At 50.0% G+C, this 12,945-nt stretch overlaps 1 protein-coding gene across 6 annotated transcripts in view; it reads left to right on the top strand.

Moving 5' to 3' along the window:
- LPAR2 (lysophosphatidic acid receptor 2) overlaps positions 1-12,945 on the top strand; it is a 74,685-nt gene that overhangs the window by 51,487 nt on the left and 10,253 nt on the right. For 3 of the 6 annotated variants that reach the window (XM_039350379.1, XM_039350375.1, XM_039350376.1), the window contains exon 4: positions 4,540-5,055. The exons of 1 other annotated variant lie outside the window; for it this stretch is intronic. In XM_039350379.1, the coding sequence (XP_039206313.1) occupies positions 4,540-5,030 (491 nt within the window). In that variant the 3' untranslated portion in view covers positions 5,031-5,055. 2 more of the 6 variants (XR_005557548.1, XM_039350380.1) reach the window with 2 other exon arrangements.

Below are 12,945 nucleotides of genomic sequence, written 5' to 3'. Positions count from 1 at the left end.
ACTGTTCCTCAACTGCAAACTCTCCAGCTATGACAGTTTGCGTGGCAGTCTAACTGCCACATTACTGCTGCCAGCTTCAAAGACATTCAAATAGGTATTTCAAAAAGGAACTGGTATTTTTAAGGTGAGGCCAGCCAGTATATGCTAGTTGTGCGGCTCCAGATTGTCCCTTGACATCAAGCCCATTTATCCAAGTAGCAGTAGCTGTGATAGCTACTACAGTTGTAGGGTCTATCATCTGCCCCATCATGCAAGAAGTTGCTTTCAGATCTAAATGTCTGTGGTTTTGCTTTATTGCTGTTCTTACTTAGTGCCATCTACAGTAGGTTTAGGTCCAGATAGTGTTGCCTTATTAGGCCATACTGTCACCAGTAAATAAAATCAAGAAGTAAATGCAAATTTCCCCTAGAATTTATGATTCATAATGTTTACTGTTGTTAAAAAAATAGCTGAATAATAAACTAGACAATTAAGGAAGAATGACATTGAGAAGAGTACAAGAAGCTGGGTTTACATGTACAGATGCTGGGAAGTGATATGATTTTTTTGTTTGTTTTATATAAGCTCAGCCGTTTTTATTTAACCATGGCTTCTGAATTAGTGTGCTATGTGAACTGAGCTACCCTGGTTCAGTGTGATACATGAATTCAGTCATGGTATGGTACTGTTCAAAAAATACTGTGCTTTGTTTAAGAATAGGCAGAATTATGTGGCTTCATCCATTCGAAGAAATTAATAGCAGTTGTGGTAGATGGAGGCCTCCACTCTACTTGATATACAGTAGAATGGACTATAGAGGCCGCATGGCAGAATTTATGTTATTTTGAAAGTATTCTTTCCATAGGCTTTTACAGTAATTGTATTTCTTTTGATCCTTAAATGGTGACCACTTAACTATGGTTTATTGTTAAATTCATTTTATAAACTGGAACTTCAGGTTGGATTTCAATAAGCCATTATTAAAATTAACCCTATTTTTTCATTTTGTACACAATACTAAATTGTAGTTAGTTAAAAGCAGGAGCATTTCTGAAGTGATTGCAGCTGCATCAGCAGAGTAGAGAGTTGATGAACTAGGGGACTCTTCTAAAACGTGAGCACCAAAATATAGTTTAGCATTGCATGAAAATAGAGGGTGCCTTGAAGTAAAGACAAAAGTCAGCAGCATGAAATATCTAGAAAGGTTACTGAGATGTTAGCAAGAGTGGTCATTTTTGTGTACGTTTGGATTCCTTTGTGTAAATACATATGCTGTATGTTGATACTGCAGCTTTTACCAGGTGCAGTGTTTTATATCTTCAATAAAAGCTTGATCTGACTTTTTATACAGGGAAAAGGGTATCCCAATATGAACAGGCAGAATCACTGTATGAAATGAGCAACTATGCAGAGGTGTTTAAATAAACAAACAGGTCCTCTTCAAATAATAAACATTTTTTTTTCTTTTGAAAATGCCCATCCTGCTCTCAAATATACTTTGGTTTATTTATTTTTCAATAAACAAGATGAAGACTGCATCATAGTTTCATAGGCCATTACATTTATGAAGCATTTTTGCAGGGGTGTTGTTTAGCCTTTATGCGGTGGGGATTAAATACCAAATTGAATTTTGTTTCTTCCAAAGTTCACCCTGCAAAGAGGGAGGGAGGAACAGTGAGAAAAGGAGTTGATAGTCTGGGTTTTCCTTTTGTTTTTAGGTTGTTGTTTTTTTTTTCAGTTTTGGAGCAGCTTGTACAGAAATTGGCAGGTGAAATGTTCCACTGTTTAGAAACTGTTAACTCTTTATGAGTTATGAGTCTTGGACTAAAAGTAGATCATAGGTTTTGATTTTGATTGGGGGGTTTTCAGTAGTGATTTCCTGTAATCTTCCAGAGCAAGTCCCTTCCTGGTGCCTATGGTGCTACAGAATGGATTGATAGATGTCCATCTAACCTTCTAAAGGTTGCATGGCTGTCAGTACGATTTGTTCCACATGTGTTTGATCAAGGCTATATTTCATAAACGACAAGGATGTATGAGGGGAAAGAAGAACCTTGATAGGAATGTTAGGGGGGCAAAAAACTACTAGCACTGCAAAAGTCACTGCACTTTTTTTTCTTGGCAAAATATTTTCAGAAGTGGTTTGTCATTGCATCCTTCCTAGTGCTAAGAGAAAGTGAGTGGCCCAAGGCCACCCAGCTGAGTTTCTGCCCAAGGCATGACTAAAACATTTGGTCTCCCAGTTTCCAGCCTGGTGCCAGACTAACCTATTCCATATATCAGATCCTTTTCTCCAGCATGATGAGTGGAGAATCCACTGGTGGGTAATCTCAGCCTTCCTGCTCAGTTGAGATTAAGTCAGAAATTTGCCACGCTTCCTTCTGGGCTGGACCTTATCCAGTTTTTGACTTAGTCTTAGCTCAGCAGGACGCAATTCTTCTTGGCTCCTCTGAATTACAGATTAGGTAGAGCAATTGATTTCAAATTCAACTTAAATTCTTACTGTATAATTCAGCTCCAAATTAATTGATATAGTTTTGTCAACTGACTGCAGCTTCGGCTCCAGCGAGCCTTCCAGGCTCCACCCAGGCCGTTTCCAGTCTCGGACTGATCGTGCCTCCGATCGACTACAGACCCTTCCAGAAGGCACGGGGTGTTAGCCGCAGAGCTTTTCGGAGACCGGACAGCCTCACTGGAGTATACCGTCGCCGCAAGGCCCCTGCCGACTTCCAGCGGCGATCCGGATCGCAGCGGAGGCTACGCAACAAACTAAAACCGCAAGTGCCTCGTTTTCGGCCCCAGAGGCAGGAAATTCAAATTGGACAACAAGTTTCCCCTCAGGGTCCCTCAAGACAGGGAAGGCCCGGCCGAATCACAAACGGCCATTAATTTTGGCGTGGACGCCATTTTGAGAGCCTCGCAAAGCCCTCAGTTACAATGATTCAGGCTTCTCTATCAAGAACCAGGCTCTCTCTTTATCCTGCCGTGACAGGCACGGATTGGGGGCAAACTAAATCGCACTGGGTTTCCTCTTAGGACTGAGATAAAGGCTACAAAGACCTCCTACTCATCCACCAGTACGCTCGCCTGGACAGAAAATCAGTGGCGTGGCCGCCATTTTGGGTTCCCCAGGCAGCTCCTTGGCCTGCCTCAAAAATAATTATAAGGCCCTTCGGCCTTATCTGACAGTACATCAGGCCTTCCAAGGCATCACAGGCCCTTCAGGCCTTAAGGACTGGGCCAGAGGATATTTCTTTAAAGAAAACTTACCTCAACAGGGCCTCAACCTTTGGTCATTGCATCCAACATCCATTCACAAGGGGGGGAATTTATTAGAATTCATCTGTCCCATTTAGCCGCGTGGCGCTGTGCCGCAGGGCCTAACAGATAGTTCTAGGCGACTATCTGGCTGTCAGCCATTGCTGTTGTTCAGAGTTCGGGGCTTCCCTCTCTGACAACCAGATCTGCATTCCACCCCCCCTCCCCGGATATCTCCTGCCCAGAATATCTACGTGGCAATGGCAGACAGTGCAACTCCTCAGCCATAGCAGGGCTCTTCTACCCCCCCCCCGCAGAAAAAAAGCGCAGATCCTCCAATTTGGAAGCGGCGGGGGGGGGGAACTAAGGCAAAGGCCTTGGCCACTAAGAAGCCCTCCAAAGCCGCTGAGAGAGAGGCCTCGAGGAGACATCCTGCGCTGGAGAAGGAGTTCTCCAGAGCTCAAAGACTCACCTCCAGTGGAGCAGAAGTAGTTTCCCCCATCCCACTGGACCGCTCACCATTTGAGCCTCAATTCGCGCCTCCCAATGCTGCCCCTAGGGTATGGTCTCCTCAGGGGGAAACTGGACAGGTCGGTCCCCCTCTCCCCTCTCTTGCAAACATTTGGGGAATTTCCCCCTCCCCTACAATACAACAAGGCCCGGAAGCCACATATACACTTATGGCAGCTGGCATCCACCCAACAGAACAACAGGGGATATGACCGGACCAATTTCAGGCCTTTATGAACCAAGGCTTTGCACAATACGGCCTCTTCCATGGGTCAACGGCCTTTATAGATGCCCCCGCCTCCCCCGACATCTCTGCCTCAGACAGGCCCCGCCCTGTTCCCCAGCTCGGGCAATTAGGATACATCCTCTCAAGTAGGAGAGGATGACTCCATGGACTTCAAAACTTCTGACTTGCCCATGTCAGAGGATGAAGAGACAGCTCCGGATCTGTCCCTGGCATCTGGCCTATTTGATCCTTCTCTATTCAGGTCACTGCTACTAAAGGCCTGTACTTTGGCCAACATCACTCCTGAGTAGGAGCCTAAGCCAGTGGCCACCACCCCCAGGACTCGAACCCTCTGTTCTCAGAGCTGGTGGTCAAGGAGAAGCAGATTCTCTGCCCGCCCTTCTTCCGTAGCACGGTGGAAAAACAATGGGCTTCCCTAGGCACTCTTCCCACTCCTAGCGGGACTGAGAAAAAACTTTTCAACGTCTCTTCCTCCTCTTCCCTCCTGGATGTGCCACTAGTGGACACTCCCCTAACCTCTTTGTTTTCTTCCTCCACCATACCAGGGGACATGGCAGAGGCCTTGAAAGCAGAGGAAAAGAGATTTGAATTTTCCCTCTGTAGAGCTCATCAAGCTTCGACATGGTCAGTCAGAGCGGCAACATCATCATCATCTTTCTTTGCCAGATCGTCCATCATATGGCTCCGTGAGCTCCAGGCGCTTATTCCCCCCGACCAGGTGCGAGCACACCAGACATTGGGCAAATTAGTCACAGCGTCTGAGTACGTGGCGGACGCATCACTCTACTCTGCCATGTACTCCACCAGATCCATTGCGGCCACCATCTCGTCCTGCAGACTTCTCTGGCTAAAACAGTGGCGGGCCAGCCTGAAATCCAAGTGGCACATGGCAACTTCTCCTTATAGTGGCATGCACCTTTTTGGCCCTGTTCTTGAACCATATCTGATTGAGGGAAAGGAGAAGCGGATTCTCTGCCCGCCCTTCTTCCGCAGCACGGTGGAAAAACAATGGGCTTCTCCAGCAGGATGGCTGTAGAGTCCAAATGGATGGGTTCTATGACGGCCTTCCTGCCTGGCAGACTGGGTAAAAACTTCGGCCACACCCCTTCCTTTGGGCGTGACCCCAGTTTTGACTCAGTCTCGTAGCCTGGTAGAAGTGCGAGAAGCAGCTCTTAGGAAAGAAGAGTTTTCACAAAGAAAAGAATATCCTCTTCCAGTTTTTTTCCTCCCTTTTTTGCAGCAGGCAGGGATCCCGGGCAGATGAATAGAACACCGACGGACTCCCAGCCAGGATCGTCGGAGTGGTGAGAGGATCGTCAGGGCGGTTTAGCCAGGGGGGCTCGGGCCGGTCAGTGGATCTCCCGCGGATCCCCGACCCGCCAAACAGCTGTTTGGCGCGGGGACATTTCCCGGATCACCCGCCGGGCAGCTGAGTGGCACGGAGGCCACTCGGTCCGGCGGAGGAGCTGAGGCGCCGTTCAGCGCCAAACAGCTGAGCGGCGCGGGAAAACAGAGCACTGATCAGCTGAGCGGCGCGAGAAGCGCAGCGCGCCCAAACCGACCGGCAGAGCCTCAGCGCCGTTTTTTCTCCCCCAGCGGAGAGGCACAGCCCCCTTAAGGACAAAAGAGCCATTCAAGCCGGTTAATTACCCTATTGCTGGCTATTAAAGACCCGCCATTGTTGGAGCCTCGTGGCTCATCCGGCTACTATTGGGAGGCGGGGCTTCCTCCCATTCGCCATTTTAAACGAGCAGTTTAGCCGCCGCTTTTTTCCTTTACATTAAGACATTTGGGCAAGAGGAAGGAAGAGGAATAAAAGAATAGAACTTCTATCAGTTCTGAGCGTGGTCTGCTACCACAGCCACAGACCGGGGGAGAGAGAGATATAAACTGTACTTTTGTCTGGACTAGGTGAGGAGGTGAGGAGGAATATTTTTCTTTTCCTAACTGTTCCTATAGTGACCTTTAGTCACTGCCTTGCAGGATCTTCTGTCCAAAGATTCCTGTCTGTCCGGCCATTGTTTGTATAGGCAGAAGAGGGCACAGCCCCAAGCATCTGCATCTGATCTGCGTATCTCATTCCCCCATTCCAGGCATTGCCTACTCGGGGTGTCTGGCACAATGGCAGACAATGTCTCGTATTCAGTCACACAGGTCCCTCAATTGTCCCCCCCACAGCAACAGCAAAAACGCAGATCTTCTGAATCAGAGGTGGGGGGGAAGAAGAAAGCTAAAACAAAGCACCTTTCTCAGAAGGGACAGTCTAAAACGGCTGAGCGAGAGGCTTTGAGGAGACATTTGGCTTTAGAAAGGCAAATTAGCAGGGCACAAAGAACCAGTGCCAATGGGACAAATTCGGTTTCCCCTGTCCCAGTGGTGGCGCCCAGCACAGAACCTACTGCCGAGGAAGTGCTCAAGACTTGGTCTCCTCCTGGGGAAACTGAACAGCTAGATTCCTCCAATCCCTCCTCACCAGCTTCTTCTTCTTCACCCGACCACACTCCAGCGCCTCGCCCCAGTGACAAAGCGCAGGAGAACATATGGTCGGCACAATTCCAGGCATTCATGCAGAATGCATTCTCCCAGTTCATGGCTTCTAAGGGGCAAGTAGCCCTTCACACACCCCGTAAGGGACGGGCTAGGCCACCCCCCTACCAGCATCTCTGAAACTTCCTCTCAACTGGGAGAGAGTGACTCAGTAGACCTCGACATGTCGGACATGCCCCTCTCGGAGGACAAGGAGACCGCACCTGAGCAGGCGACGAGCTCTGGCCTCTTTAACCCAGCGCTCCTAAAGTCACTCCTGATAAAGGCAGTCTCCACAGTCAACCTAACATCAGTACAGGATGAGAAGCCCTCAACAAGCAAGGAGGCCAATCCTCTATTTGCCAAAAAGGTTCCACAGGATAAGTACATTCCATGTGCGGAGGTCTTTATGACCACGCTGGAGGAACAATGGTCCTCACTTGCGAGCCCACCGGCACCTAACAGCGCGGAAAGAAAGCTTTTCAACCTATCTCCCTCCTTCTCTAACAAGTTAGAGGTTCCCACTGTAGATAACCCCTTGATCTCATTATTTTCTACCTCCGCGATTCCAGGAGACATGGCGGAGGTCTTGAGACCTGAGGAGAAGAAATTCGAACACTCCCTCCGGCGTTCCCATATGGCTGCAGCCTGGGCGGCCAGAGCAGCCACTTCATCATCATTCTTCGCGAGGGCCAGCATCATGTGGCTGAGGGAACTCCAAGGCACGGTGCCTCCAGACCAGGTCAGAGTACACCAGACATTGGCCAAGCTCCTCGCGGCCTCTCAATTCGTGTCTGACGCTTCACTGTACGCAACAAAGTACGCGGCAAGATCCATTGCGGCCACAGTGGCCTCGCGTAGGCTACTGTGGCTCAAAAATTGGAAGACAGACCTGAGGTCCAAATGGCGTCTTTCGACGTCCAAATACAGTGGAGAAACCCTATTTGGTTCCATTCTGGACCCACATGTCAGCGAAGGCAGAGACAAGAAAAAAATCCTAGTACATCCGTCAAAGAAGTTAGACAGGAGAGGCAGTCAGGACTCCCGGAGACAGGGTTCCCGCCCAGGAAGCCCCTGGGAATGGAGACAGCCCTTTTGATCAGGGCAATCCTGGGACTGGCCCAGAGGCTCACGATCCTTCTACCCGAGACAGGATCGAACCCAGGATCGCCAAAGCCCGGGAGCCAGGGGCCAGTTCCAGTCCAGACGCCCATATAGGGGAGCGGGAGGCAGATCCTTTAAGCGTACCAAGTGACGCCAAACAGGATACTCCCATTGGGGGTCGGTTAGGAAATTTCATCGAGGTCTGGGAGCAGACCACTACCGACGCCTGGGTTCTGGAAACGATCAGGCATGGCCTGACCTTAGACTTCTGCTCTCCCCCACCAAACCGGTTCATCAGATGTCCCATCTCCAGAAGAGCACACAAGACGAGGCTCATAACTTCGGCCATAGCCCACCTCCTGTCAATTCAAGCCATAGAGAAGGTACCAAGAGAAGAGGAGGGAAGAGGATTTTACTCTATCCTCTTCGTTATCCCAAAGACATCAGGAGGGTGGAGAGCAATCTTGGACCTGAAGGGCCTGAACTATTTCATAAAGTACAGGAGGTTCAAGATGCACTCCTTGAAATCCATCCTAGCAAGCGTCAGGGAAGACGATCTATTATCCTCAATAGATCTCACAGAGGCGTACCTACACATTCCCATACATCCCAGCTACCGGAAATTCCTCAGATTTACCTACGCGGGTCGGCATTACCAATACAGGGCATTACCCTTCGGACTATCATCAGCACCAAGGGTGTTCACCAAGATCTTAGCCGTAATAGCGGCCCATCTCAGGTTGATCCCGGTTCGCGTTCAGTTTTATCTGGACGACATCTTGATCCAGTCCAGATCTCGGGAACAAGCAAGGGCAGATCTCAAGACCACAATCCGAACCCTACAGGGGCACGGATTCTCGGTCAATCTAAACAAGAGCCACCTCATTCCCTCAAGGAGACTGCAACACCTGGGCGCGGTAATAGACACGTCACACTGCAGGGTATTCCTTTCCCAGGAGCGACTGATCAGCATATCCAACCTAATCCACCAGATTCAAAGAATCAGGAGAGCGCCCTTGCTACAACTCTCGAAGCTCCTGGGGAAGATGATATCTTGCATGGGCATCATCCCATGGGCAAGGCTCCACTCGAGGGAATTGCAGTGGTTCCTCCTACCCTACCAGAGGAGGAACCTCAGCACCTCCAACAGGAGAGTGCTGGTACCAGCACAGGTGATGAAATCACTAAAATGGTGGCTATCCCCCACGACGCTCAAGGGGAGCATATTCAGGGAACCGAACAGGGTCACACTCACGACAGACGCGAGCCTGTTTGGATGGGGAGCCCACTTGGGAACCCAGATAGCGCAGGGCCAGTGGGGACAGAAGGACCGGTCACACAGCATCAACTGGCTAGAGCTCCGGGCCATACACCTGGCCCTCTGTCATTTCTCACACCTAGTAACGAGGAGGCACGTCCTCGTACTAACAGACAATGTAGCAGCCAAGGCACACGTAAACAAGGAGGGAGGAACGAGATCAGTGGAACTAATGAAGGAAGCATTGGCTCTGGCTCGGTGGGCAGAAACCAATGTGAGTTCCATCAGAGCGGAACACATCTCAGGGGAGACAAACACCCAGGCAGACTCCCTGAGCAGAGCCAAGGTGGACCAGTCGGAATGGGGTCTGGACCCGGCTCTCTTCGAGGAGATCTCCCGGAGGTTCGGACAACCGCACCTAGATCTATTTGCCAACCACAAGAACACACAACTCCCCAGGTTCTTCTCCAGATTCCCGTCCCCGGGATCGGAGGGAACAGATGCTCTCAGGTGCCGGTGGCCGGCGCAACTCCTGTACGCCTTCCCACCGCTGCCATTAATACCGGCGACCATACGCAAGATGATCCTGGAGGGCGCAGAAATGGTCTGCATTGCCCCTCACTGGCCACGGCGCCCGTGGTTTGCCGACCTCGTGGACCTTTCGATATCACCTCCGTGGAGGATTCCCCCGGACAGGGTAAAACTCAGTCAGGGCAAGCTTGTACACCCAGATTCCCAGTGGCTACAACTAGCCGCTTGGCATTTGAGCGGCAAAGCTTAACCAAACAATCTTATTCTGCAGGGGTGATATCGATCATACAGGCATCACGAAGAGCGTCCACTAATAGGATTTACGACGCTACATGGAAGGGATTTTGTAGGTGGTGCGCTTCGCTTCACCTAGACCCGACAGCAGTATCTATCCCCAATATCCTAGATTACCTATTGGAGGGTCTTAATAAGGGCCTGTCAGTCAATACTATCCGCAGACAGATATCGGCCATCTCTACTGTACTCTCCTGCGACAACTTAACTTCCCTAGCAAAACATCCAGCGATTAATGCCTTTTTAAAAGGGGCATCTAACACAAAGCCCCCAGTCATACACAGATACCCGTCCTGGAACCTACCTAGGGTACTTCTAGCATTGACATCAGCACCCTTCGAACCTCTTGAAACATGCTCACTCCATCACCTATCACTGAAGGTAGCTTTCCTTGTGGCAATTACCTCAGCAAGGAGAATCTCAGAACTAGCAGCACTGTCAGTAAGGAAGGATCTGTGTACCTTTTTCAAAGACAGGGTCGTTCTTAGACCAGACCCGACCTTCATCCCGAAGGTAAATAGCGTCTTTCACAGATCTCAGGAACTTACGCTTCCTGATTTCTGTCCAAGACCGAAACATAGGCTAGAACACAGATGGCACAAGCTAGACGTGCGGAGAGCGCTGTGTTTCTACGTGAAACGCACCTCAGCTTTCCGAAAGACTGAAGCGTTATTTGTGTCTTTTCAACCATCATCTATGGGAAAGAAGGTATCTTCTTCCACCATAGGCAGGTGGATCAGAGCCTGCATAGCGCAGGCCTACGTCTCACAGGATTTGCCAGCACCCACTCAGGTGACTACTCACTCAACTCGGAGCGCAGCTACATCTGCGGCGTGGCTAACGCAAGCTCCGGTGGAAGAGATTTGCAGGGCCGCAACCTGGTCCTCACCTTCGGTTTTCATTCGACATTACCGTTTAGACTCCCTAGCAGCAGCAGACGCGGCTTTTGGCAGAAGAGTTCTTCAACAAGTCGTATCTGCTCAGAGTTCGGTAGCCTAGACATTCCCTCCCAGGGGGACATGAGGGCTTTGGTATGTCCCATCCATTTGGACTCTACAGCCATCCTGCTGGAGAAGGGGCGTTGTCTTACCTGAACGCCTTTTCTCAGCAGGATGATGTAGAGTCCAAGCCCACCCAGAGGATAGGTCTAGGCAGGGTTATAATAAAGATATAATAAAGAGCTGCAAGGTTAATTCCAACAAAGTTTCTCGCCTAAGTCAAAACTGGGGTCACGCCCAAAGGAAGGGGTGTGGCCGAAGTTTTTACCCAGTCTGCCAGGCAGGAAGGCCGTCATAGAACCCATCCATTTGGACTCTACATCATCCTGCTGAGAAAAGGCGTTCAGGTAAGACAACGCCCCTTCCCTAGGCACTCTTCCCACTCCTAGCGGGACTGAGAAAAAACTTTTCAACGTCTCTTCCTCCTCTTCCCTCCTGGATGTGCCACTAGTGGACACTCCCCTAACCTCTTTGTTTTCTTCCTCCACCATACCAGGGGACATGGCAGAGGCCTTGAAAGCAGAGGAAAAGAGATTTGAATTTTCCCTCTGTAGAGCTCATCAAGCTTCATGGTCAGTCAGAGCGGCAACATCATCATCATCTTTCTTTGCCAGATCGTCCATCATATGGCTCCGTGAGCTCCAGGCGCTTATTCCCCCCGACCAGGTGCGAGCACACCAGACATTGGGCAAATTAGTCACAGCGTCTGAGTACGTGGCGGACGCATCACTCTACTCTGCCATGTACTCCACCAGATCCATTGCGGCCACCATCTCGTCCTGCAGACTTCTCTGGCTAAAACAGTGGCGGGCCAGCCTGAAATCCAAGTGGCACATGGCAACTTCTCCTTATAGTGGCATGCACCTTTTTGGCCCTGTTCTTGAACCATATCTGATTGAGGGAAAGCACAAGCGCAAGGTGCTTGCATATCCCTCTAGGAGGGTGGACAGAAAGCCACAACAAGATTTCTGGAGGCAGTCCTTTCGAGCCGGGTCCACCTGGGACTGGAGATAGCCCTTTCGGGTCGGACCTTCCTGGGATTGGTCCCATAACTCTCGATCCTTTCCCCCCAAGGCAGGATTGCCAGCAAGACCGCCAGAACCCCAGAGCTAGGTCTCAGTACCAGACCAAACGGCCCTTTCGGGGCTCCGGAGGCTGTCTGTACAGATGGAACAAGTGACTTCAGGGAGACCTCTCCCATAGGGGGTCGACTATCCCTATTCAGCGACACTTGGGAGGCCACCACCACAGACTCATGGGTGATAGACACCATCCAACACGGCCTTGCCCTGGAGTTCTTATCCATACCTCCAGGACGCTTCCTAGCATGCCCCAACACAAGCAACACCACAAGGCAAGACTCATGTCCATGGCCATTTCCCATCTACTGGAGATAGAACCAGTGCCCACGGAACAGAAGGGACAGGGGTTTTACTCCATTCTGTTTGTGGTACCGAAGGCCTCCGTAGGCTGGAGGACGTTATTGGATTTGAAAGGACTAAACTACTTCTTGGCCTACAAATGATTCAAGAAGCAGACTCTCAAGTCTATCCTGGCCAGCATCAGAAGGGGGGTGTTATGGTTCCGGCTAATGAAACACTTCAAAGAACTTCCAGGCATTTATTTTCCTAAAAGTCAGTGATTGTTATAAAATGTTGGCACAGGCATAACTGAGGGATGCTAGGATCTAAGTTCTCTTCCTCTGAGCAGTTAAATTATCAGCATGTTCCCTCCCTAAATTAGCCGTCATATCTCACATTATCCAATTAGTGTGAAGGTCAATGTTTTCTTCCTCTTTCTTTCCTGGGCTTTACCCCCAACCCCCCTTCTGCTCTGTATTAATCCCATAATTACCAGACAATTCTGCATATTGTCAAAAGCAAGAATATACAACATTTGCAGCGTTGACGGGGGGATTTCCTGTCCTCCATAGACCTAACGGAAGCTTACCTGCATGCCCCGATCCTTCCCGAGCACCACAAATTCCTCCGGTTTTGTTACGCGCACCGGCATTTTCAGTACAAAGCGCTCCCGTTTGGCCTTTCCTCGGCCCCACGGGTATTCACGAAGATCTTAGCGGTATTAGCCGCCCATCTGAGAACGATTCCGGTGCGCGTTCAATGCTATCTGGACGATATCCTTATCCAGTCCCGCTCCTTCTGTTCGGCCCAGTCGGACCTGGAAATCACCATCAGGACTCTTCAGGTTCACGGATTCTCTGTGAACTTCCAAAAGAGCCA

This window comes from Crotalus tigris, unplaced genomic scaffold, assembly GCF_016545835.1.
Source record: "Crotalus tigris isolate CLP2741 ecotype Arizona unplaced genomic scaffold, ASM1654583v1 scf7180000018323.1251302, whole genome shotgun sequence".
In the NCBI taxonomy this organism is placed as follows: domain Eukaryota; kingdom Metazoa; phylum Chordata; class Lepidosauria; order Squamata; family Viperidae; genus Crotalus; species Crotalus tigris.
This window is presented reverse-complemented; position numbering and strand designations above follow the sequence as displayed.